Source organism: Pyrgilauda ruficollis, unplaced genomic scaffold (assembly GCF_017590135.1).
Source record: "Pyrgilauda ruficollis isolate IOZ18807 unplaced genomic scaffold, ASM1759013v1 scaffold31, whole genome shotgun sequence".
Taxonomy (NCBI): Eukaryota; Metazoa; Chordata; class Aves; order Passeriformes; family Passeridae; genus Pyrgilauda; species Pyrgilauda ruficollis.
In genome coordinates, this window is record NW_024524489.1 from 8,348,376 (window position 1) to 8,373,704 (window position 25,329).

At 47.0% G+C, this 25,329-nt stretch overlaps 2 protein-coding genes across 2 annotated transcripts in view; one reads left to right on the plus strand and one right to left on the minus strand.

The window, feature by feature from the left end:
* The window catches only part of COQ8A (coenzyme Q8A), a 42,596-nt gene extending 19,515 nt beyond the window's left edge, over window positions 1-23,081 (plus strand). The window contains exons 5-15 of the mRNA XM_041473991.1: window positions 3,071-3,145; window positions 9,531-9,653; window positions 13,223-13,308; window positions 14,329-14,469; window positions 15,562-15,643; window positions 17,044-17,137; window positions 17,953-18,094; window positions 19,534-19,641; window positions 20,323-20,388; window positions 21,114-21,200; window positions 21,702-23,081. Coding sequence (XP_041329925.1) covers window positions 3,071-3,145; window positions 9,531-9,653; window positions 13,223-13,308; window positions 14,329-14,469; window positions 15,562-15,643; window positions 17,044-17,137; window positions 17,953-18,094; window positions 19,534-19,641; window positions 20,323-20,388; window positions 21,114-21,200; window positions 21,702-21,995 — 1,298 coding nt within the window. The 3' untranslated portion in view covers window positions 21,996-23,081. The remainder of the gene's footprint in view (window positions 1-3,070; window positions 3,146-9,530; window positions 9,654-13,222; window positions 13,309-14,328; window positions 14,470-15,561; window positions 15,644-17,043; window positions 17,138-17,952; window positions 18,095-19,533; window positions 19,642-20,322; window positions 20,389-21,113; window positions 21,201-21,701) is intronic.
* Window positions 23,082-23,526: 445 nt separating this feature from the next.
* Window positions 23,527-25,329, minus strand: part of CDC42BPA (CDC42 binding protein kinase alpha) — a 185,683-nt gene continuing 183,880 nt past the window's right edge. Inside the window, exon 41 of the mRNA XM_041473983.1 lies at window positions 23,527-24,615. Coding sequence (XP_041329917.1) covers window positions 24,604-24,615 — 12 coding nt within the window. The 3' untranslated portion in view covers window positions 23,527-24,603. The remainder of the gene's footprint in view (window positions 24,616-25,329) is intronic.

A 25,329-nucleotide genomic window follows, 5' to 3' on the forward strand; every position in this document is an offset into this window, starting at 1 on the left:
CAGGCCTGAAATAATCTGCATGAAGTGCAAAATGCAGAATGACGTTATAGAGGTACTTAAGGATATTATTTTTTCAAGGTGCTGAACAGTGGCTGTTGAGCAATGCTGGGAAGTGTCCCAAAATGATTAATCTTGGAGGAAATACACCTCTTGCAGACATGGGAAGTGAAGGACATCAGGAGTGTCCTGTGCAAGTAGATTATGGCCCAGAGGAGCAGAGTGTTTTTTGGGCACTTTGGAGGGGTGACTTGTTCCTGGTGACAGGTGAACAGCAGCAGCTCAGCCCCATATAGCTGCTTACTCCCACTGCAGGAAGGAATAGGAAAAGAGCAAAAACTTGGAGAAAACTTGGGAGCTGAGATAAAGACAGTTTCAGAGGAGAAGCAAAGAAGGCTCCATGTTCAAGCAAAGCAGCAAGACGAGTTCATTCATGACTCCCTACTGGCAGGCAGATGTCCTGCACTTCCTGGGAAGCAGGACCTCAGCATCTGTAGTAACTTGGGAAGGCAAACACCTTAGCCCCAAACATCCACTCTTACATCCTCCTTTTTTGCAAGGCTTGACTGCTAAGCAATAGCAAACACTGCAATTATAGTTTGAAGATGCTTGAAGCCATTGTTTAAATTTCAGATCTTTACAGTTTAGCAGCTGTTTAACCATGAACTTGGTTTTGCCTGACTTTTTAGTTTATCTGAAACTGTTGTTGATTGGTGATTTGGGTTAATTTTTTTTTTGGAAATTGGACAGAGTGAGCAGTGAGGAAGTTGTAAGAGCAGTTGAATAAGCAGCTCTTTTTCTAGTGCAGTCTACAATATTAGTACAGATGCTTAGCTGTGCACATCCGTGAGAGGGAAGGTGCAAAACATGTTCATTTGTAGTCTGATCTTGCCCACACTGATGTAAACCCAAGCTGCTTTTAAACAAGCTGTAATTTCTTCAGCTTTATTCTGCAAGACAGAGTAGAATCTGTTTCCTAGACTTTCATTTACCTTTGAAGTGGTTTGTGTCTTTATGATGAAGAGATTAGAAACTTCAGATATGTTTTATGTCCAGTCAGTAAATCTGGTAATTTTTAATTTTAGGCATTGAACATAGAGCCTATAGAAGATGTGATGTTTTTAATCTGAAACTAATTACTGCCAGTCAGTTCAGTCTAGCTCTGATAATGACCAAGCTAATTTATGGTGGGAGCATTGTTTTGGAGGTGGTAATAGGTGGGATCAAGACCAACAGAAATGTTCTGTGAGTGATATTTAGTCTAAAAAATCCCATCTTATTGATGAGATATGTATTTATTGGCTTCCTATCTGACTCTTGGTACTGCCTGCTCCAAGTTAATTGTATGTGGGATCTGATTGGAAATGATCATGTATCAGCATTTTAGTAGGTGTTTATGCTGTGTTTGAAAAGCCTTTTTGCTTGTTTTCTGTGAAGCCTAGGGGTATTTTTCTCACTTTGTTTAGCTAATAAAATTTCTGGATTTCTGGTGCAGAACACTTGCTAATTGGTGATGCATGGTTTGGCACAATTGAAGGGTCTACACAAGTTAGTTATTGACATCAGACTTCCTTCAGTGCTGTGACTCCATAGAAAAACTTGCAGAAAATATAGAAATTTTTTTTAAAACCCCAAACAAAAACCATCCCACAAAAACTGCCACCAAACCAACAAAAAAACCCAAACCCCAACCACCTTGTAATGCCATTGATGCCTCTTGTGCTTCACCTTATGCAGGATTCTCTGGCCCCAGTGCATGTAGTCTGTAAGATTAAAAGTGGAGCTGTTTGTGAAGGAGACAAACTATAGAAGCCTGAAATTGTACTGGCAGAGGGGGTTGTAATTGCCTGGTGGGAGAGAGGAAAAATGCCAGTGCAGGGTGATGGTCACCTTGTTTGTGGCCAGACTTTCTCACCTGAGTCTACAAGGCTTGTGCATGTGGTTCTTCCTGCACACGTGCAAAATGCCATGTGCTGGACAGCTCTGCTTCCTTCATTGTGCTGACTTTGTTCCTTGGTTGTTTTACCTGGGAACTTTTCCAGTAGTGCCTTGGGGAGGGCTTGGAAAGCAGGTGCACCCAGTACTGTCAGCAGTGTGGGAGTAGAGCACAGCAGGATGCGCCACTGCTGAGGAGACGTGGAGCAGCACCATCTGTTCTGGTTGTCCATGCCATTTATTATCCAGAAAAAAATATTTTGGTATTAGGAAGGCAGTGAGACCTTTGGTTGTATGGATTGCTGCATGATTAGATCTGTGCCTCATTTAATCTTCGGTGCCTTTGCTCTGGTTAGCAGAGGCAGATAAAGCTGCTTTTGTAGTCCTGGCTTAACCTGTGGCTGTGAAACCACCCTGCAGTTCACTGCTTGCCAGGGTGATAGTGCATGGGGAGTGCTGGTGGTTTGTCTCCTGGTCTTACTGCTGTGAGGGATTACTCCCCAGCCCAGCTCCTTGGACTGCAGGTTGCAACACTGCTGGTATAAGGTGAGCCTTGGGGTAAAACATGTTTCTGTTCATCCTAGTAAATGAGCTCATGGAAGGAAGAGGCAGCTAATGAGCACAATTAAACCTAATGCTTAGGCAGCAGGGTTGCACAACTTTACACTCTATTGGCAGTGGCTTCATCCTAAATAGGGTTTTTCCTCCTGCTGTTGTGGCACAGTGCAGCAGTGAGAGGGATTCTGTTCCTTCTTGAGAATTGTACTTTGAGAACCATGTTTGTGAAAGTTTTGGCTTCTTTTTCTTCTCCTTTTTAAAACTCCATGATTGGAGTCTACAGCAGGACATCAGCCAGAGCACAAAGCTCTGAGTAACACTTGTGACATGCTTTATGAAAGCCAGATGTCCCAGACTGGCCTAACCTATGATTCCTGGCTGGCATGCTGGGCTGAAGAAGTACAGGAGAAAACTCTTCAGTGTCAAGTGAAGATGACTCCATTGCAAAAGCCAGGATGTTCTAATGGAGCTGTTGTGCGTTTGAATGTGTGGCTTAAAGTTAATTACCAAAAATGCCTCTGTATGTGGCTTGGAAGGTTTTTTCATTCTGACTTGAGTCTTTTTTCTTCTTATTTTAAAGGACTAGCTGTTGGTCTTGGCATTGGGGCGCTGGCAGAAGTGGCAAAGAAAAGCCTTAGATCTGAGGAACGCAGTGGTAAGCCATTTCAATGTCCTTCCATTTTCCTTTTATCATCTTCCTCTTTATTTTATTTCTAGACACAGTTTACCTGCATTTGCAAAATTTGTATTCTTTTGAAGGCTGGGTAATGAGACAGAATAACAGGGGATACGGGTAGTTCTTTTATTTTCAATATTATTCTTCATCTCTTGGCTCTTCTCCCATCTCAGTACACCACAGCCTCACTACATAGACAGAGGTCAGAGGAATATTCCAGAGAATGTGTTTGTGCCAGCACAATTTGAACAACTTTACTTTCCTGTAGCCATCCCTGAGGTTCAATACTATCCCTATGCCCATTCTTGGATTGTCTTGACTTAACAATTCTTTTTAAACTGTTCAGTGAAACAATGCATTTCAGTCAGTACAGAAACTTTACATGAGCCTGTGTGTCTGAAAATTTTGTTAGTGGTTATAGTCTGTTTGAAATTAAAGGATATTCTGCCTAGGAAGAACTTGGAGGATAGCTGTTCTCTTGTAAGAGAGACAAAGCACTTTATGCTCCTGTTAAATGGGAATTATCTATTTCCAATATCTGTCTTGTGCTGCCTTCTAAAGGATTCTCATAACATGCAAAAGGCTGTGCTGTGCAAATTGACCTGATCCTCTTTCCTTTCCAGCTTATGTGAATTGGAGGTAAAATGTTCCTAAGTTGTACCTGATCATGTCATGGTGGCTTTCTTCTAAGCATATGTGTTGGTAAAATATTGTGGGGGGTCTGTGGGTGAATGGTTTAGGGCATAGAAAATTCAGGTGTTGTTCTCCAGAAAACATGAGATTACTCTAAAATTTGTGGTTCCATTCACCTGTTTGTTATCCAGAAAAAGCTTTGCTGAGATACTGCAAAATGTCAAGGTCTGTTAGAGTTGCTGCAGGCTGTTTGGTCTTCATCTGGTCTCTCTGGTTTGGCTGGTGTGCTTGTGTGTTTAGGTTACTTCCAGTGACTGGAGGGAGCTGGTGAAAGGTTGAAATACTTGTAGCTAGAAGTAAAAATGAAGTCAACTTGTTCCTGGTTCAGAAGCATTACTTTCAGATAATGACAACTGCTCCTTGTAATTCTAGTCTAATTCAGTTTCTCTCTTCACCCTGGTCATCTTTTGGGGTGGAAGAAGGATGGAAACTGAACCTCTGTTTCAGGAGGTACTGGAATGGCTGAAAAACGAAGAAATTTGGAGGGGGGAAAAACACTGAAAAAACAAAGCAACTGAACAAAAAAATCCCAACTAAAATAAATTCCCAAACCATAAAACAACACTTCAGGATATGAAACACATTCCCATTAGTGGGAGGCAGGGGTGGATGACCCAGGACTCTGCTTGTGGTTGGAATACCAAAATGCAAATATTAACAGCAAGGCAATACAGAGCAGCCCAGCAGAGAAAAAGGATCCTTGGCAAAGAGTTCTTGTTTCTCTCTAAGACCTCAGGTGTTTGAGGATGGATGGGTTTCTTTGCTTTGATTTAAAAACATGCACTCAGGCAAACACAGCTCATCCTGTAGAGAATCCTTGAAGGCCTTTTGCTTTCAGCACTTGGGATGTTTGACAGGTTGTTGATACCTGTTGGAAACTGATGATTTGTGTTGCTTCGAACAGAGGTGGAATTGCACAACTGTTGGTATTTCTCTGCTTGCCAGAGTGTTTTCTAATTAGGCACACCCTAAATGAAAACATGAGTTTGCAGAGCTATGAAGTTTGAGGGAATAACATGAGCTTTGTTCCTCTCTCTTACAGCATGAGAAGGATTAGTTTTATTTTTTTTTATTATTTAGAAGGCAGAAGACGCTTTCTCCTTGCAATAAAGCAATTGCACGTCTAAACTTTTATCTTTTTTATTCTTGATGGGGACACTACTATTTTTCTCTGTCAGAAGACAGCTGCTCTACAGCCTTGAATCCTGCTTTGGGAAGAGTGATTTTCTTGAATAAACCTTGATTAAAAAAGGCGGCCATGAGAACTGCCAACTTCAGTGCTAGTCAGGGAATAAGAAAATGACCTGGCTTTTATTTTTAGGTGTTTGTCTTTCCTTGTTGTCCCTCTTGCCATCAAGTCTGCTTAGATAAGATCTTGGAGCAGTGGTTGTGCTGTAAAGGAGAGTAATATCAATAGTGGAGCTGAGAATGGGCCAAGAGCAGCAAGTGTGGAGGTGAGGCAAAAGTGAAAGACTTCCAGCCTTTGTGCTCTTCTGGAGCTTCTCAGGCAAAAGACACAGGAAGGTTTCCAGGTGACTCAGCTACAGCCTCTAGCTAGTGTCCTTGGATGTGTTTTCCACTGTATTTTAGAGTGGTGGGTAAGGCTCCATGAGTGAGAGCTCTCTCCATGGGCTCTGCTGCTGCAGAAATGCACAGCAGGGGATAGTACACAGTGGGAGTCCAAGACTCCATTTTCTTACTGTTCTTCTGACAGTACCAGCCTGAGCTGTTTTGGGGGGAAATCTCGTGACATAAGTACCTTTACATTTCTTTAAAAATACCTCTGCACCCCTTTCCTGATTTCAGCTTGAGGCATTTGTTCCCAAGTTTTGTGGCTGCTAGCACCATGAGTTTGGGCTGAGACCTGTCTCTTTGGAGAATGACATATTGTCCTGTTCCTGGGAAGCTGCTGGAGGATGTAATTTCTCTCCCTACTGCTGCAATACTAATGGTAACTTCTTGGCACTCCAGACTTAAACAAGTGGGATGTGTGTGTATGCTCAAAGGCATGCCTAAGAATTTCACACTCTCACTGGCATCCAGGAGTAATGAGGAAGAGTTTTCTCTTGGTTGCCTTCCTCTTGCCTGGTTAGTACAAAGTGAAGTGTCTTTACACCTTTAAAATGGAGTTAGAAACACTGGTCCTTTAATCCTAACCCCTTAGCTAGACACAACTGAGCTACACATGATCCTGATAGCACAGCTTGTACTTCTTCTTTCCATTGCTGTTATCACAGGGACTGCAAATTCCTACTCTCCTGCACATTCTCTAGCAATTGTGCTAGTGCTGATCTGTTTTTTCCTGCTCAGCTTCCCCATCTTTGTCTACCAGCCACAGGACCCTTCTCTCCCTACTTTGGATTGTCTCTTTTTCCATAAACAATTCACTTCTTAGGGACTTAGCCTAGAACAAATATGTCTGGTGCAAGAATTGGTGAATTTCTTCCTTTTCTGTCCAAGCCTGATGTCCTGGACATAAATTCATTCTTCTGCCAAATTCTTGTAAGGTGCAGGTTTTTTGTTGTTAGATTTTTTGTTTGTTTGTTTGTTTGTTTTTAATGTTAAGGCCCTAATGCTGCCATCTTTAAGTGGTTTGGCTCATCTTATCTTGTTAAAAAGAGGATTGACTGACTTGATTTCCAGTTTGAATTTTCCTGGTAGGCTGAAAACCTCCTCTGTCACTGGTGACCTTGATGGCAGCCTCAGTATTTAAAGTGTGTATGTAAATACACATTTGTATGTAAATACAGTAGAAGGCCTACACAGGGTGGGAATGGGAAAACAGAATAAATTCCCAGGAATTAGAATGAGAGTGCCCAAATAAACAGCTGCTGTTACAAGTATAGAGACTGGGTTCAAGGACAACTTTGTCACTTATTAATGATCTGTCCCGGGCAGTTCTTCAGGCACTGCACAAATGCCAGGCTGGACAGGGCCCTGGCAGGCTGGCACTTAGCCTGGATTTGGACACAGGGGGATTTTCTTATGAAAAGCAGTAATGCAATATTCTTGGGTTGTCAGTCTCAAGTGCTTAGGCCATGTTCTTAAATATTCCTTTGCCCCAAAGTTTCTCTGGCAGATGGTCCTAAAACAAATATAAAGTCTAGTCACTAGTTCTCCATTTGACAGTGGCAAAGAAGGTGGAAAAAGTGTGATGCAGCAGTGAGTTGCACACAGGTTTGGAAAGGTTCATGCTGATTCTGAATTTGAAAAGGAAAAAAAAATAAAAGTGGGTCAAGCACTAGGGAGGGTGTCTGCCTGCTGCCTGTTCTGTGGAAGAACTCACAGGTCCAGGCACTGTGGCTGCAGGAGCTTTAATTTCTGAGGTGTCCATGTTGCCACAGCTTGTATATGACTTCTATTTGCCTTTTTCCCTTTCCCTAGTGAAATAGGTGAAACCACCTTTGTGATCTGAAGATGGGGAAGAAATAATGTGAGGCACCAAAACGTGCCAGCCATCTTTTGGGTAAAATGTTAACTCACTGAAAATTGATATATTTTTTCATGAACTTGTGGTGGGTTTTATCCCCACTTCCTTTCCACCCAGCCTTGGAAAGCTGTGTCTGTTTTCTCTCTGCTTGCCATTGACACAGTACTGCTTTTCACTCTTGCTTCCAGATCACCTTCTTGTTCATGCACACTTGTACCAAAGTGCAAGCAAGAGCTGCTCCCGTGCTGTTGGGCTGCCTGGTGATCAGGTATTGCCCCTGGAGGCTTGACTTCAGTGAGAAGCCTGCCAGGAGAAGAGAATTTGGGACTGCCTGTGTTTGACTCTTTCTCTGATAAGAGTTAAAATTGTCAGGGTTCACTGGCTTCTGGATGTGGCTTTAATCATTAACTAACCCCTTTATTCTGCTGCTGACTCAAAGGAGGATGTTTTTGTGTGCAGTGGTGTGAAGGGAGATATGGATTTGATTCAGTACTTTCCCTAGGTCCCTGAGGTGTGTCATCTCATACAGGATCTGCCTCATCATTGCTAAGGATACAGTTTTCCTGAGGGGACACTTGAGCTTTTCAAGGGTATAAAGCCAGATCCTTCTGCCCTGGGTAGCTCTATCTGTTCAGCCTCTAAGTCTCCTTACATCCATTATCCAGAGCAAAATGTGTTCCAAGGATTGCAATGTGCGGGAAATGGTGAATTCTGGACCTGTCCTGTTTTTCCATATCTTGCTCTCAAGAGCAGGATGGCTGTCCAGTGTACTTCTGGTGTTTTTATTCCTCACATCCTTGACTTAGGACAGGGATTTTTAAAGAGAATGTCCCATCCTGCTGCTATCCTACAAAACAGGTGAAAGAAAGAGGGGGGATGAAGGGCAGGAGAGCAGCCTGTACCTGACACATCTGTGCTCTGCCAGTGGAGAGTTCTGTGGAATCACTTCTGCAGGGAAGGTCTGTAAGCAGTCCAGCTGCTTGCAGGGACTGAAGGGTGTCTGTCAGATCAGTAACATGCTTGGCACCTCCAGAAAATGGTACCAAGTTGTGGGAGCTACCAGAGTTTAGACAGCAGCTACTTCAGTCTGTCTCTGTTATTTCTCCTGTCCCCTGGCCAGTCTGAGTCCCTCTGTGTACCTTCCTGAGAGCTACCAGGAGATGGAGAGGATCTCTGGCTGCTCTAGTCAGCACATGACACACCAGTAATTTCCATCTCCTGCCTGAGATCTTCAGGGCTGTTTTCATCTGCTGTGTGCCTTTTTGGGCTCTGCTTATTGTTTATGGGGGCTCAGCTGTTCTGTCTTCTGTTCCTCTAAAGTATTCTAAGAACAGTGTAGCTGCAAGATCAGCATATGAGCTGTGAGCTCTGCAGCCTGGCTGCAAGGGCGGACCTTGCTCCTGCTTGGCTGGCTGTCAGCAGGAGCTGATCTGCAGCCCCAGCAGAAGAGGTGGGTGGGTGTCTGCCTGCCCCCTCTGTCCCTGCTCTACTGGGCATTGCCCTGGATGGTAGTTCTGGGCTGCTTCTCCCAAAGGGACCACAAACTACAATCAGGATCTCCTTCCCCTCTCCCTTAATAAAAAAAAAATAAAATAAATAGTGAAGTGCTTCTTATGCCACACAATCCCCCTGTTGCATACTTGGAGCTGTGGCACTGGTGTGTACACGGCTGTGTGACCTCTCTGAGCCTGTCAGACATCAGGCTTTACACATGCTTGGGGACAGGAATGCGTGTGTTTGAGTGGGTATATTTTGGCCTTGTTGTGTGTAGGCTTCCACATTAAGGGGTTGGAAGAGGCCTGTTGGTCTGTGCCAGTGTTCTTCCAGGGCTTTTGAGGATTCCCCCTGGTGGCTCTCTCCCACTGCCCTTCTGAGGCTATGGCTGTGCTGCAGTCTGTGGTGTGGGACTCAAGACACCTTTGCACAGTGTTTTAGGCTGTGCTGGCTGGCACAGTGAATTCAAGCACCAACATCTACCCAGGCTCCCAGACAGTTTGCAGAGCAGCACATTCTTGGAGGCTGTAACTTGCTGCTCCTGGCCCTCAAGCCAACAATGTCAAAGTTGTCCCAAGATATACAATGCAGTCCTTGCCCCTGGGTTACAGTGAAGGCACACAGTGTAGTCCTGGTTTGATTTGCCCAGGGAAGGGCAAATCTCCTGTTGAATGTGGACTAACAGAGTGGAGTGGGCTTGCCAAGATAAGGGTGTTCTTCACTCATACTCTCTCTCCTTACCCTCAGGGAAGAAAGCAGTGATGGATTCTAGCCCATTCCTGTCAGAGGCCAATGCAGAAAGGATCGTGAGGACCTTGTGCAAGGTCCGGGGAGCAGCACTGAAGCTGGGACAGATGCTAAGCATTCAAGGTAAGTGGGAGCACAGGTCCTCAGCTGTCCTTAGTGCTGTCAGGTGTGACACAGGGTCAACTGTCTGCAATAAGGCAGTGTCAAGTGAATGTGGAGACTCTGAACAAATGGCTTTTGCCTGTGAGAGCAGTGATGGAAATGTTTGAGTTCCATCTAATCCCGGTATGAAATAAATAGGTGGATGCACTTAGACACCACTACTCTCTTAATGTCCTTATTGTAACTGAAATTGGTTGACAGTAGGGTGATACTGTGAATTTTAGTGTCTATGTTACAAGCAATTGTTAAGAAGCAGAGCTGTGTTACGCTCTAATTGCAGGTGTCCTGCTAGAAAGGAGGAGGGTGACAACAAGAATGTGATCCTGTTCTTTGTTCACCAGAAGTGGTCAAGGTTATATCCACAATACTCTCCCATTATAGCAACCTGATTGTGGTTTACATGCTCTGTGGGCACTGAAGCTTTACTGGAAAGGCCAGTACAGCTGATAATCTTATCAGCTATAAAACACTTGTTTCCATCCTGAGAAGACTTCAAACTGCTACTTAACCCATCAAGCTCTGAGGCCAGTGACCACAGGTGAAGGCATGAGTGACACCAGTGTCTGCACTAAACTGTTAGGGAGTTGGCAGGTGTGCTCTGTTCAAACCTTATCTGGATCTTTCCAATCTGCCTTCCTGCCCAGCCTGATAGGGAAGGAAAGAACCAGCCAAAAATAGCTGTGAGACTTGTCTGGAAATAGCTTTCAATATGTTTCTGAAATTGAGTAAGTGTCTGAGTGTTTGAAGTACTCACTTTGCTTGGCTTGTGCTTCTACTTGAATTTTTGTAGGTATCAACTGATGAGACTGGATCTAGTAGAGCATTAAATACTTTGGGCTTGTCAACAAAACAAGATCAGCTCACTGTCCCAGAAAGCCCTGATTGGCATTTCATTTGCTAATCAATTGGTTTAGGTGGTTGCCAGGCTGATGGCCACCTGGCAGAGCCTAGTGGGAGGCATCAGCTGCTGTGTCAAAGGCTGCCACCCACATGCTGTTTTCTCACCCTCCAGAAACTGCCAGGTGCCACTGATGGCTCACAGTGCAGGTCCAGGAGGAGCTCCTGTGCTCCTTGCTTTCCAGTGCCTCTGGTACGTGGACTGAGCAAGCCATGCCTGGAAATCAGCTCTGCAGTTAAACTCATCTTCCATAGGTGGAATTAATTTCAGATTCTTGGGACACCACTGAGTTGTGCCTGCTGTGTGACCAAGGTTGGTCACAGCTGCCCTAGGGCTGGATGTCAGTGCAGAGGAGGGAGCTATGAAAGGCTGTCTCTGAGGAGCAGAAATGTTCTGGATTTTTATAACTTGCCTGCTGTCTGCTAATGTTACGGTGCTCTGGCAGGAGTGTCAAATACTTGGTGATTGACTTCACTCTGGTGTCAGGAACAGCCTTCAGCAACCTCGGTGGTTGTACCCAGCCCTCATTTGGAGTCTTGCTGTAAGTGTGTGGACTCTGCTGTGCCTGGCAAGAGCACAGGCCCATAGTGACCTTGCTGGGGAACAGCTGTGGGGAGATAAATCACACAATGCACAGTGTCTGTTTCTTGTGGTGGCTGTTTGGACAGGAGGGTTTCACGCAGGTCCTGCCACTTCATGGGCTTCTCTGGGGCCTGGTGAGTTTGAATTCACTGCTTCTGTCAGCAGGCCTGGGTGCTAACTGGGGGCAGGGGCTCCCTGCAGCTGAGCACAAGTCACAAAGCAATTTCCTTAAAACCCCTGACGTCTGTTGTGCCTCCCTGATGTGGGAGTCAGTGGATTTGTTAGGGACCCACATTCCTAAAGATCATGCACAGAAAAGATGCCAAATACCCCCAGTCATCCTGTGTTCTGGGAGATGGTGGAAAGGCAGCTGCATTTACCAGCTGAGAGCGCCCTACCTTGGCTCCTGCTTCGTGTTTTGTTCCAGTAAGGCCTCAGCAGCTGACCACAAAGACGTAAAACCTTATTCATCAGCATGTTGTAAGCCTGGCAGAGCTGCTTCCACGGCAAGACTGATTTTTGACATTGCTGCTGAGTTTCTGTACAGTCAGCCTGGACTTGCAGGTTCCCTGGCTGTTTGACATTGTGCTCATGAACAAAGGGTGGGGGTGGTCAAGCACCCCAGCTAAGGATGGATGCCCTCCCAGACTAGGGTTGAAACCCCTTGAGAGGTTTATGGATGTCAGCAGTGAGCAGAATGAAGGAAGTTGATCCTGAATGCCTGTGGCAGATGCTGATGCTTTGACACAAACAGCTTCTGGGGTCACTCATAGTGAGATCCATTCTCCTTTTGCCCAGTCACCCTTGGCAGTGCAGGTGACACGTTGCAGCGTGGTGGTTAATACCTTCACACAGCCCAGAGAATATTTTTAAGCATGTTCAGAGGCTGGGCAGTGATACACCATCAGTGACAGAGCAGGTGTTTCTTTCAGGGTTTGCAGTGCACACGCAAATGCAATGTCTCACCTTCCTGCGGGTTTGTAACGTCACAGCAGGAGCTCCACTCACTGTTCCTGCAATGCCTGCTCCTCTCAAAAACTCCTGTTCGTTCCACAGTGGGGTTTTATTAGTACTTTTAAATGCTGCTATGGCTTCAGTAGGAATTTGTAAACAATGCTGAGTGTTAATGTCACATCTCTGCATTATTTATCTTTTTTCTCCATTCCTTTCCACCCTTCTTCCCAGGACAGTCCTCTTAAGGTCATTGTTTGTTTCTAGTTTCCTGGGATAGACATAAGGTGGTTCATGCATGTGTATTTAGAGAGGAACAATACATTTTTGTTTGAATGCCACAATTGCATGTGCAGGTTCAGTTCTCAGGATCAAGGCTTGTAGCCTGGATTTTTCCAGTGTTGGTAGAGCAGCAGATAAATCTGGTTCCTCTATAACCATTTATTAAATGAAAAGTTTGCCAGCAGTGGTAGTTTTTCTCTGAGTTGTTGTAGAAGCCTTTGCTTAAGCAGAGGACTAATCTTTCAAGATGCCCCAGCCCCTCCTCTTATAAGTATAAATATTTGCTTGCTAAATACTTCTGACTCAAAAGTTTGGGCTCAGCTGAGTTCTCTGCTGTGCACTTGTAGTTGCTCTGCATTTGGTCAGTTGTTTACAGTAGCAGATGCTGAATCCTGATTTCTCTTAGAGTTCAGTACTTGTGTAAGTGGTGTTTTACCATTGCACAGCATTCTAGAGGAGCTGCTGCCCCTTAAAATGAACTGGATTAAACCACATTGGGAACCTTGGAGCACTGGGATGGCTCTCCAGGGGTCCCTTGTGTGACCTGTGTTTCCATGAGGCAGTGGCTCTTCTAGACCTGGATGCTGTACTGCTGCCAGCCAGAAGATGGGCTGGTGTGTGACAGAGGCAGAGCCCTCTGCTCTTGGGTCTGTGCAGCCTGTCACCACACCAAAAGAATTAAAGAATTACTTCTAAAGCCTTCACTGGCGTGTGCCTGGGGCAGAACAGCCTGACTTGTCTGAATGCAGGAGCACATTTCTTTGTGTGTTGAAGGATGCAATGCCTGCACTGACTGCTGTGTTCTTTCCCTTGGCAGATGATGCTTTCATCAACCCCCATCTCCAGAGGATTTTTGAGCGTGTGCGTCAGAGTGCCGACTTCATGCCAATAAAGCAGATGATGGTGAGGAATATTCTTGAGTGCCTATCAGGGAAAGAGACAATGGACAGAAAAAATGTCACTTGTGACATGCCCTAGTAAGGGAGGTGGATGGGGATTTTATAGAATATTTCAATAATGTTATATATTTTCAGTTGGTCTTTTCTCTCAAAAAATTGGAAGTTTGGGTCTAGACAGAGGGGAAAAAAATGTGGGAGTTCTTCATGTCCTGAGATTAATGTTGATATGGAGCAGGATGCTGCCAGGAATATGGTTATAGGGTCTTGTTGAGTGTAGCTTCCTCTTGTTTCCTCTTCTTTTTCTTGTGGGTCTCAAGGTGGTGTCTAGACATGTCTACATCCCATTTTAGAAACAGACTTACAAGCCTCATTCTGATGGAAAATTAACAGCAGCTTTGTCCTTACCATGTTCGTTAACTTGCCATCAAGAAAACACAGAATGAAGTTTGCTTCCCCCAGTGTATATGTTCTCTGTAAATTAACATGTAAAGGGTGATGCCAAAGGAACTGCCAGCACTGCTTATCTTCTGAAAGACACTAAGCAGAGCTAGAACTTAAATATGACAGTCTGGCAGGGTAGCAAAAAAAGATGTTAAAGCAGGCTGTGATGTTTAATTGTCAATATTGCCTTAAAGAGAGTCATGCCTGGATTGCTTCTCTTCAGCTTGGCAGGATGATGAAAGAGGAGAAACAGCTGACTCATTTTCTTGCTCATTTTCTAGAAGATAGCAAACGGCACCTAAAAGGGGATGTTTGTATGCCAAGGCAGCGGTGTTTGTGTTCAAGATTTCTGTCCCTTAGGGCAGAGGCCCACAGAGATCTGATCAGCACCTGTTCAGTGCTGGGGCAGCATTGCTGGCTGGAGCACTCCTTGCCTTGGTGTGCAATCACAGGGCACAGAGGATGATCTAGAAAGCAGGTTATAGGTACTCAGAACTCAGTCACCTTGGAGGAACATGATTTCCAAGACTGAAAGTCTTAAATCTTTGCTTCCCATACCCTGATCCTTTCTATTTGTTTGTAGAAAACTCTGAACAACGATCTGGGCCCCAACTGGAGGGATAAACTGGAGTCCTTTGAAGAACGCCCCTTTGCTGCTGCTTCAATTGGTCAGGTTCATCTGGCACGCTTGAAAAACGGGAAAGAAGTTGCCATGAAAATCCAGGTGAGCTTTACAGATCAGCCATGTCTTGTTTGTGCTCACAGAAGGGCAGGGGACCTATGTGTGTACTGCTAGAGAAATAAGAAACATTTTAATGGAAGTGAAGATGTGATGTCTTATGTAGTGCAATCCAAGTGGAAAACACAGGAAAGGTTTTGCAGCTTGAGCCAGTCTGAGTCCAGATGAGCAGGAGACATCCCACAGTATTTTCACTTCAGTATGGATAATGGTGCTGAGGGACTGCTTGTATTTTTAGGGCTGTATGGGAGGGTCCCACTTGCTCCCTAGGTCAGTCCCCTTTCTGGGATGTGCACATGCCCCAGGCCCCTTTCTGGGGTCAGCAACCTCAGGTGGCTGTTTCCAACAAAATGACATTCTAGAGCTAAAGCCCCTGGTACACCATGGTTTGTAATCCCAAGGAGTGAGGTCCCTTGCTGACTGAGTATCCCAGGCAAAGCTGGTCAACTCATTGGTGGGTTTTTGTAGTATGGGGTGACTTTAGAAATAGTATCAATGGGTGTCTTCTGAAGCCATTTGTGTCCCAAGTACTCTCTGAAGTCAGGCCAAGGTAACAGCAGCAGAAACTCAACCCTCTGGCATCAGCACACATTTTCCTCAGCAGTGCAGGCTCCTTCCCTTCTTGACAGACAGGGTGAGAACAGGATGAGGTGCCTTTGCCAGGACTGGGCTGGGGCCTCACCACTTGCCCTGCTGCTGGGAATGACACACTGGGGCTTGCAGGGGTGTGTGCTTTCAGCTGTGGGAGGGAAATGACTGACTGCCATGGCTGTGGTGAGATTTGTGTGTCTGAGAACCCGTCATGTGTTGGAAGAATTCCCACCAGAGGATCTGAAGAACCCATTCTGATTGCAAGGAGCCGCATCTTAGCCTTCCTGTGCTTCCCCTGGTTTAGATGCTGGGCTTTGAGTAAGCTTTTAGAGGAGGGATGTGTGGCTCAGGAATGCCCTGGCCCATTGCCAGGCTGTAGGTGGCTGTGATGTGGGGGCAGTGGATGCTGAGCCAGGTGTTTTTATCATGCCCTGTACAACCAGGCCATCTAATCTCAACACTGCTCTCTCCCATTCTGTCCCACAGTACCCTGGAGTCGCCCAGAGCATCAACAGTGATGTCAACAACCTGATGGCTGTCCTGAGCATGAGCAATATTCTCCCTGAAGGTAAAAAGACAGAGATCCTGGCAGGTCCTGTGTTCCCAGTGGCGCAGGTCGAGTTCTGCCAAACCCTGTCAATGAACACATTTCATGTGTCCCTCCAAAGACTGGGGGAAAGGCACTTAAGGATACTAAGTCTGCCCAGGAGCAGATTTCCTGCAGAAAGCAGGAGAGGCAGCAGATGTGGGCAGAGGGTGCAGGGCCAGCTTAGGGAGCCATGCTCTGTTCCCCTGTTCTGCTGCAGAGCTGCTGCTGCCTTTGCTGGGGCACGTGCCTGCTCCAGTGCCCACTTGGTGGGGTGGGAAGTGCACCTGTGTGTTTGCTGGCCATGTGTATGCACACACCTGCAGAGTAACCTGCACTTGTCTCTGTGTGTTCTCTACAGAGACAGACCCATAGGGATTCTTGGCAAAATATAAAAGTGCCTGGGAATACTCACTTTTGGTGGCTTTCTAGGCTTGGAGTGTGGGCAAGGTAGTCTTGCTTTGTCCCGTTAGGTGTGAGCAGTGTTCAGGCAAGGTAGTCTTGCTTTGTCCCGTTACTTTCTGGTACATTTGGCAGAACTCATTCTTCTCCGTGTTCCCTTGTAGCTTTCCATGCCTGCCATTCTGTGCTCTTCCCAGATATCCTCTGTTCTTTCAGAGCTGAGGAGAACTGTCTGACTTAGAACCTGCTCAGTCCCAGCACATGGATAAGTCCCTTTTCTCACAGGGAATGCAGGACTTAATACTCCTTTTTCCAAATCTGTGCCTGCAGCAGCTGTAAATATTAGTGGGACTGTACAAATGCTGCTCTGAAATCAGGCTGGGTGCTGACAAAATCTGGCACTGTTCTCTCTGGTGGCTGGGCAGGGCCCTGCAGAGGTTGCTGCAGCCCCAGCTATGTCTGGCCCAAGAAGTAAATTGGTTTTCCAAATTCAAGACTAAGAAGACTGGGCTTGGCCTCTCAGGCCCTGGCTACGTGCTGCTGCTGCAGTGCACTGTATTAGTCATGCTGACTGTTTCTACCTGGCAGTGCCTGCTGCCACTTGGAGGCAGATAGGGAGCTGTTTTTGCTGCTTTTGCTCAGTGTTTGGGTGCTTGTCTTTGGTGTGTGCCCCTGCACAGCCATGCCAATGGCAGGAATGGACAGTTTGGGCCGTGGGGTGGCAGCTGGGAGACGACAGAGCTCTGCTGCACAAACAGTGCTGTGGCTGTACCTTGACTTAGGAGCAGCTGTGTAGCCTGGGCCTGTGATTACTGCACAACCTGCATCTAGCTGGAACTACACCGTGGCTCTCTGGGGCCTCCTGTACTCCTCAGCTCAGTTGGCTGGACAGCAGGCTGCTCCTCAGCTGCAGCTCTGGAAAGCTTAGCCTGAGATCCTTTTTTCTAAGCCTGCTCTCTCCTGTGCTGTTTGACTTTCAGGTTTGTTCCCAGAGCACTTGATTGAAGTCGTGAGCAGAGAGCTGGCCCTGGAATGTGACTACCTGAGAGAAGCTGCCTGTGCAAGGAAATTCCAGTATGTTCCCACCATTGCCTTGAGCCCCTTCTCTGTGTGTGTGAGAGAGAGGCTCCCCACCACCCCTAAACTTCAGGGATGGTGGGGAGCTGACTGCTGTGCCCTGCCATGTGGCACAGGGGAAGGATGCATGCTTGTGGCCTGAGCTGTCCCCCAAAATCACCACCTGGTCTCAGCTGGGCATGGCTTCATTCAGCTGAACTGTTATCACCTCCTCCCGTGCAAGTCTGTCTTGTGCCACATGTGAAGGTGCTGCAGGAGCTCCTAGGCTGGGTTGCAGTGCTCTTCCATGTGCTCTTACCTCAGCCTGTTGTTAACTTCTCCCATCTTTCAGCCTAGAGGTTTTCAGTTCAGCTCTCTTAAAGCAGTTACCACCACCAGTCTGCCTGCTCCCTTGGCTTGCCATAGCATCCAGATTATTTTTACATGGTGGCTGGATGCTTTTCCTGTCCTGGGGCAGAACTGCCCCTGTGGCACTGCTGTCCTTGGCAAAGCAATTCTTCCATGTGTGTAGTCTGGTCCCTAAAGCCAAGTGGGATAAGCAAAAGAGCTCAGTGCCCCTTGATGCACCGGCCTGGAACCTTCTTCGTATCACTGCTCTGGCAGGAGATGTGACCTCAGGAGCTGGCAGCAGCTGTAAGTCACTGGCAGGGTTTCTGCTGACTTAATCCCTACTGTAATTGTGAGGAAAACATATCCTGGCAGCCCCAGCAGGGTGTGGGGAGAGGCTGGTCAAGGGCTGTGTGAGGTGTTGCTGATGGGTCTGTCTGCTCTCAGGGGTCTGAAACCTCTTCCTCTCCTTTCTCCATCCCTAGGGAGCTGCTGAAAGACCACCCCTTCTTTTATGTACCAAGAGTAATAGATGAGCTGTGCAGCAAGCACGTGCTGACCACAGAGCTGGTGTCTGGCTTTCCCTTGGATCAAGCTGAAGGACTGAGCCAGGAGATTCGAAATGAGGTAAATTGGGGATGTTGGGTTTCTGCCCTTGCTCAGAGCCTGTCCATGACTGCCAGACTGGGGGATGCCTTGTGGCACAGCGAACCCTGGCCAGGGCTGGAGTCAGGGACTGTCTGGAGCCTCTAGGAAGAATTGTTTAGGGAAGGTGGCAGTGACACTGGAGTCTCTCCAGGCTTCTTTGGGCCTTGCAGGGAGGGGTTGGAGGGGGTGAATGGCAAGGGCAGCTGAAAGGGAGGTAGCCTCACTGTGTGATGCCATTTCTGATGACCTTAAGTTTGGGGGGACTGTCAGTAAGGGCAAAGGGGTCTTATGCAGCTGCTCTTCTGGGCAGGATTGCAGAATCATCCCAGTGCAAGCAGTTGGGTGTCATCCCTGCAGGAATGACCTGTGCTGCACAGGGCTGCTGGAAAAGTACCTGTCAGTAAACAAAAGCAAGGATGTGGGGATAGGTGGGTGTTGGTGCTGAATATAGCCAGGGATTGGAGTGCTGTGGTGGGACAAGCAGCTGTTCTAGTAGCAGAAATAACTGTCCTGGTATTTGGATGTGTGTGTGTGTGAGCTGTCAGCTGTTTAGTCACTGGGGAAGAGGGCAGAGTCTGTTCCTCTAGGTAAACAGATCTCAGTGTCACGTTAGATTTGAAGCTGTGCCAGAGCTGTCTGGCTATTCTTAGGGACTGTCCCAGCAATGAGCTGCTCTATCACCAGGACTCATTTTAAAAGGCTGTGAGCTGGGGTGTTGCTGCAGGAGCAGCTCTTCTTTCCTGTAAGCAACTGGCCTGGCTGACCCTCTGCCTTCTGACCCAAATGGCAGTGTCCTGTAGCAGGGCTGGTGCTCTTGCATTTGGTGCTCTCTTCCTTCCACCTTGGATATGATGTTTCACTCAGCTTTGCAGAAGCTGGAGAGGGGCAGAGTGAGGCTGGCATTTCTGCTGAACAGGCTCCAGCTTAGCAATTCTCACAGAAAAGCTCTGCTGGAGTTTGTAATTCAGCAGGGGGGTTTTCAGGAACTGCTACTCTTGCTTCTCTGTGCCTGTCGGTCCCAAGGTGTGGCTCTGCTGCTTCTCTCTCAAGCTGAGTCAGTGCTGAGCCCACAGGAGTGCTTGCTGGGTCTGGTATCATACAAGATTCCCATTCTTGCAGCCACCCAGTGTGTAGTCAGTGCTGGAAAGTTAAAAGGCAGGACCAGAATGCAGTTGGATGAGCTCTGGAGCATCTGTGCCATCTTCTAAGGACGTCCCATGGCAGGGGTGGGCTGGGAGTTGCTGGTGTTGTGGTGAGAGGTGTTCCTTCAGCTCTGCAGGAGTGTGGCAGCATAGAGCAGATGGTTCCTGCTGGTGTGGCAATGTGTTCCCTGTCTGCTGATGCCTGCTCTAAGTTACAGGTGTGAGCAGGGCTCGCTGCCCTCCTGACTTGTTTCTTGTTTCTCCTGGTTTTCCAAGATCTGTCACAACATCCTGGTGCTGTGCCTGCGGGAGCTGTTTGAGTTCCGGTACATGCAGACTGACCCCAACTGGTCCAACTTCTTCTATGACCCACAGCTGCACAAGGTAAGCCTGAGCAGCCACTGTTCTGCCTATACAAACATTAGTTTTCACCAGCTTTTGATTACTCCCACTCCGCACTTAATGAGTCCTGACTGAGATTCTCTCAGTTTCCTGTCCTTGAGGATGGGCAGATAGCACAGGGAAACCTCCCTTTGCCACTTGCCCTCACTAGGGCTCAGTAGGAAAGCAGGGCTGCTGTAACCCTGGCCCTTGAGCAGTCACAGCTGCTTCCTTAACCTCAGGATCTGTTTGAAGATGGTCAGTGGGAAGCTGCAGCAGGCAGTGCTCTACCAGGACACACCTGAGCCCAGGACTCTTCAGTTAAATGCTCTTGTGCTGTGCTGAAGATAAGGGTAGCAATTCCTGCTCATTGGATGCAGATGGAATTGCTTTTTATTCCTGAGGTCTGTGCAGCAACGTGCTGGGAAAAGGTTCAGTGCTGCTCTGTCCCTGCACGTGGAGCCTGAGTGGAGCTGCCAGCAGAGCAGTGTGGCAGTGTGGGCACTGGGCACTGGCCTCAGCCCTGTACTGGTGCAGACTGGGAATAAAGGAGTCAGAGGCAGTTGGGATGCAGAGGAGAGCTGGGAAAGCCAGCTGAGCTTCCTGAAGAAATCAGGAGCATTCTTAAGATCAGGTTCTACCAGAGTGGTTGACTCCAATACAAATGCCTTTGTCCATTTCCAGGTGGCCCTGCTGGACTTTGGAGCAACACGAGGGTTTGATGAGAAGTTCACAGATGTCTACATAGAGGTGAGGGCTTGCACTGTGTACTAGAGAGCTGCACTTGATTTTGCAAATACTCTTATCTCTTAGCTGTTATCACTTTGTACTGGAATACACTTTGGGTGTGGAGGGAAGCAGGGCTGGAGGCAGGAGAGCAGTCTCTGTTCCTGTTTCATCCCTTGCCACAGCTGTCTGCATGTGTGCTGCAAGCTGCTGGCTCTCTGAGGTGGGATGTTCACAAAAGGGAACTGCAGTGATGCTTGCTGGGGGCCTTGGGCAGCAGGCTGTATCAGAGCACTCACAATTCTGTGATTTTTGTATGAGGATATGCAGGAGTTGCTTGTTCCCCACCTCTTCCTGAGATTTTCAGGTTTTCCACAGATAGATGAATTGATGTGAAGTCAAACATGCTTACTTTGTGCTCATGTTCTGCACGTGGTAACTGAGCTGCCAGGGCCGGCAGCTGCCACCCAAAGCTGCTCACAGTCAGCTCTGCTATTTCTCTGGGGAGGGGCTGACTACTTGTGAAGCTTTTTTTGCTGTCCCTTACATTCTCTGGGCCGTGTGTAGCCCTGTTGGGAAGATCTTTTAGCCAGCAGCTCTTAACCTGCCCAGCATGCAGGCCCCTGAAGAGAGGGCAGAGGCAAGGCAGGGAGCAGGTGGGTGGTGCTGATGTGTGTTCCCATGGCCTGTGCAGCATTCCTGTTGTTCAGTCTTCTCTTGGCTCTCCTGAAAGTATTCCTCCTTCTCAGGTAATCAAGGCAGCTGCTGACATGGACAGAGAGAGAGTACTGAAGAAGTCCATTGAAATGAAATTCCTCACTGGCTATGAAATCAAGGTATGGAGCAGAAGGGTCTGATTTTGGTGTTGGCCACAGATAAGGTGATTGCACGTCTGTGAACTTTCCCAGACTTCTTGATGTGGTAAAAGTGTCAGTCCAAAAGCCCTTTTGATAAGCACGAGGGAAGAGGGTAAAAAAGGTTTTGGCTTTTGTTCTCACTTCCTTTTGGAAGCAGGAAAAGTAATGGGGATACAGCTAGCCCCAAAACCACTGTCTTTCTTTCTCATACCCCATGCAAGACCCTGCAGCTGATGACAATTCCTGAAGTTCCATGACTAGGAAGATGGTCTTCTGGAAGGCTTAGTTGCTCAAAACTGTATGAACTAAATGTTCCTCAGTCTTGCTGGGGGCTGGAGGTTCCCTTTGTCATGGACAGGGCTACTTCCCCTGAGCTGCTGCTGTCAGCACCAACATTTCTTTTCCTCCTTGGAGGTTGTCATGGGTAGTGGTGTTATCCCTCTAGTTAAGTGTTACTTATCCCTCTTTCCTTTTGGGCAGGAAATGGAAGATGCCCACTTAAATGCTGTCCTCATCCTGGGAGAGGCTTTTGCATCTAAGGAGCCTTTTGATTTTGGCAACCAAAGCACCACTGAAAAGATCCATGGTTTAATCCCAATCATGCTGAAGCATCGGCTCATCCCCCCGCCAGAGGAGACCTACTCTCTTCATCGGAAGATGGGCGGCTCTTTCCTGATCTGCACCAAACTGAAGGCCAAAATTCCCTGCAAAAACATGTTCCAAGAGGCATACAGCAAATACTGGAGCAGCAGGGGCAAGAAGCCAGAGGAGTAGTAAGAATGGACTTGTCTTGTTGTGAGGGCCCGGTTCAGCTGAGCCTTGCAGAGAGCGTTCTAAGCCTCCCCTGCGTTGCTCCCCAGCTCTCCATCCTCTTGAGATGCAGCAGCCCCATGCCCTGGAAGCCAAGAGGGCATTCCACGAGGACAAAGCTGCTCTTTCCTGCTGTGTCTGTCCTGCCAGCACAGCCCACAGCTTGCAGGAAAATCTGAGTGCTTCTGTGCTGCTTCAAGGCACCAGCTGACTACCTTGAATGCATTTGTAACATTGTGATGGTGGCTGCATATTGAGAGGGTTTTATAACAAGTAGGGGAAGGAGGATGAGAGCAGAATTTAATATTGAAACCTATTTGTAATTGTCCACAAATTGTTTTTTAAAAACCTTCCCTCTTTCAAGCTGAGGTGGAATTCAAGTAGTTTTCTTACTGTGAATTTAGAGAATGAAATACCAAGGTGTTCCCTACCACAGACACATCCAGCACCTCCCCCACGTTTTTGTAAGTCAAGTGGTGGCAGTCTGAGAACCCTCCTGGATTCTACTGACATTGATTTAACGCAAGGGGCGTGTGTGTACGTTGAAGTTTTATGCTTTCTGCCTCTTTCTGGCTTGCAAGCTAAACATAGGAAATATTTTAAAAAGTCTGAGAATTGAATGCCAGTCTCTTTTAAACACACACACATTCACACTCTCACAACCCATCTCAGTTCTGGGAGTCAAACATGTAATCAGCAGAGCTAGATCTGGGCACAAATAGTGGGATTCTGCACTGTCTGGTAGATATCAGCTTTCCTGAGGGTGAGTTAGATAAGCTACAACTCTGACACCCACTGCTTGCTGGACTCCTGACTAAGACCCTCCTCTGTGTGTTTCCCTGTAAGGCAGAACTTGCAGCAAGGCAAACAAATGTCCTGCCTCTGGTGAGCAGCTGCAGATCCAGCTGAAATGTCACACAGTTCAAACCAGACGCACAGTTTTAAACTCTTGGAGTCGAGCTAGGAAATTGACTTTTGTAGGTTTTTGTACAAAGCCTGTACCTGTACGACTTCCTGATGTCAATAAACAAGTGCTTGTGCGGTGGGCCAGCTGCTTGTGGCTGTGTCATCTTCTGGTGTGGGAATGGGCACTCCAGTGAGCAGTGTCCTGTTGTGGGGGATGAACACCAGCTCAGCAGAAGCTGAGGTCTGTTCATGCCATGAAAATCCCTGGTAATTTACTTGTTTTTTAATCTTCCTTTCTTTTAATCACTCTGTTAGCAGCCTCCTGAACACAAGTCTCTTTGCCTTTCCTCCACTTGTGAAGGAGAGGCTGTTGGAGTTGAGGCTTCCCTGGTGCTCCTAAGGCAGGTGTCCTTGTCTGGCAAAGCCCAGCTGGTCCTGCTCAGTTAGCAGAGCCCAGGAATGCCCAGGCTGCCTGATCTTACACTTCAGCATGTGTGAAATCCTGACAGCTGAGACTTCAGAGGGAGAGAACGGGTAAGTGAATAAATGGTCTCTCTCAGGAGGGACCTCTGAGAAATAGGAAAGCAGGTTATGGTATTATCTTTATTCCAAAGCCATAAACATATAAGCCACTTCATTTAAGACTTTATTGAACAAGATGCAGTGCAGTTCAGTTCAAAATCCCAGTCAGATTATTCTTAACCTTTTGAGAAGAGTTAACTCTGTTGTTCAGTGAAGTAATAGTTTTGCACCAAGCAGTTTATCAGTGTACAAATTTGCAGTAACTTTCCTTGTTTTGAGTTCTGATAGACATTGTTTAGTTTTTCTCCTTTGGCTCTAGACCTTGCAGCTGTAAAAACAGCAGAGTTGTTTGAGCTGTTAAATGCTTATGTTAAAGCTTAAAAAGCAAAGTATAAAAAGCTGACAAGGGAATTAGATTGTGTGAGCTTCAGAGCAGATTTTCTGAAACTGAAGATTCAAGGCCAGCGTGTTCAGTGAACTTGCAAAGGTGGCAGAGTAAGCTGGAGCATTGCAGTTCACTTTTCCACTTGTTCATGTCAGCCCAGATCTTGTGTATACCATGCTGGGGCAAGAGTGTTCAACTCCTGGCAAACATTCCCCTTCCTGAGAGGGTTTAGGAATGACATCCAGCTGAACAGTGGAGTTGTTTTGCATTTGCAAGAGGGTAGCAACTTGCAGAAGCTGAGATGTTGCTTTATTAGGAGAGCTAATTAGAGCCCTCAGTCACTAATTCTCCTGACCTTTTGTGTATGCTCTGAAAGCATTAATAATGGCTGTAGCTTTGTGCAGAGAGATTTGTGACAGGAGGAATTGCATGTCAGAGGAACAGCCGTGTAGAAAACGTGAGCTAGAAACTCTGGCTTCAAGTCAGAGAAGTTGTGACATTATACAGCGAGCAGGAACACTTGATCCATGCCAGCCACTGCATTTGCTTGAAGTGTGCTTGCAGGGTTGAGGATGTGACTGTTTCTATGCTGCAGGAAGCTTCTATGGTCTAGAAAAATCTCTTGTGAAAACATTTCTTCTTTGCAGAGGGCAAGCTGCAGATGAAAGCTGCCTCTCGAATGACAGTGATTTTCCATTCTAAAGGATCAAGATTCAGGCTACCTCTGGTAGCAGGGATTTTCCTACGTTCTTTCTTTAGTCAGCCTGGCTGCTGCATCAAAACAGAAAATGAATGCTGAGGAGCTGAACTGGAGGTGAACATGCAGTTCAGTTTCTGCTTTTCTAATGCCCAAATCCCCAACTACAAGGCCCATTTCCCAAGACCTTCACAGCTGTGATGTGCAACTGGACCCCTGGGAAATCGGAAATACAGCACTGATTGAAAAGTCAGAGCACAGGAGCCAGGGTACGTCCCAGAGCTACAGCAGCTGCCTCAATGGGATGAGCCACGGGCTTAAATCCATGTGAGCATTTTGACTGAAAGAGAGGGACAGGAGTAAGGCAGCCTAAGGCCTTGGAAGAAGTGGGAATCGTGGCTGGTCCTGGTAGGATTTGGAGATGGAAGAATGCCCAGGCTGGCACTGCTGGCAGTGTGGGATTAATAACAGCCCAGTCCTGTATTCCTGCTGCAGGGGGGGGTCACTGAAACAGGTACCAAAGCTTATCCTAGAATCACTGAGGTTGGAAAAGACCTCCAAGACCATCAAAACCAACCCTGAGGCCAGCACTGCCTTGTTCACCATTAAACCATGTCCTTAAGTGCCACATCCACACATCCTTTGAACACTTCCAGGGATGGCGACTGCACCACTTCCCTGCACAGCCTGTTCCCATATTTCACATGCCTTCCTGTGAAGAAATTTTTCCTAACACCTAATCTAAACTTCCCCAGGCCCAATGAGGCCATTTCCAACATTACACCAAC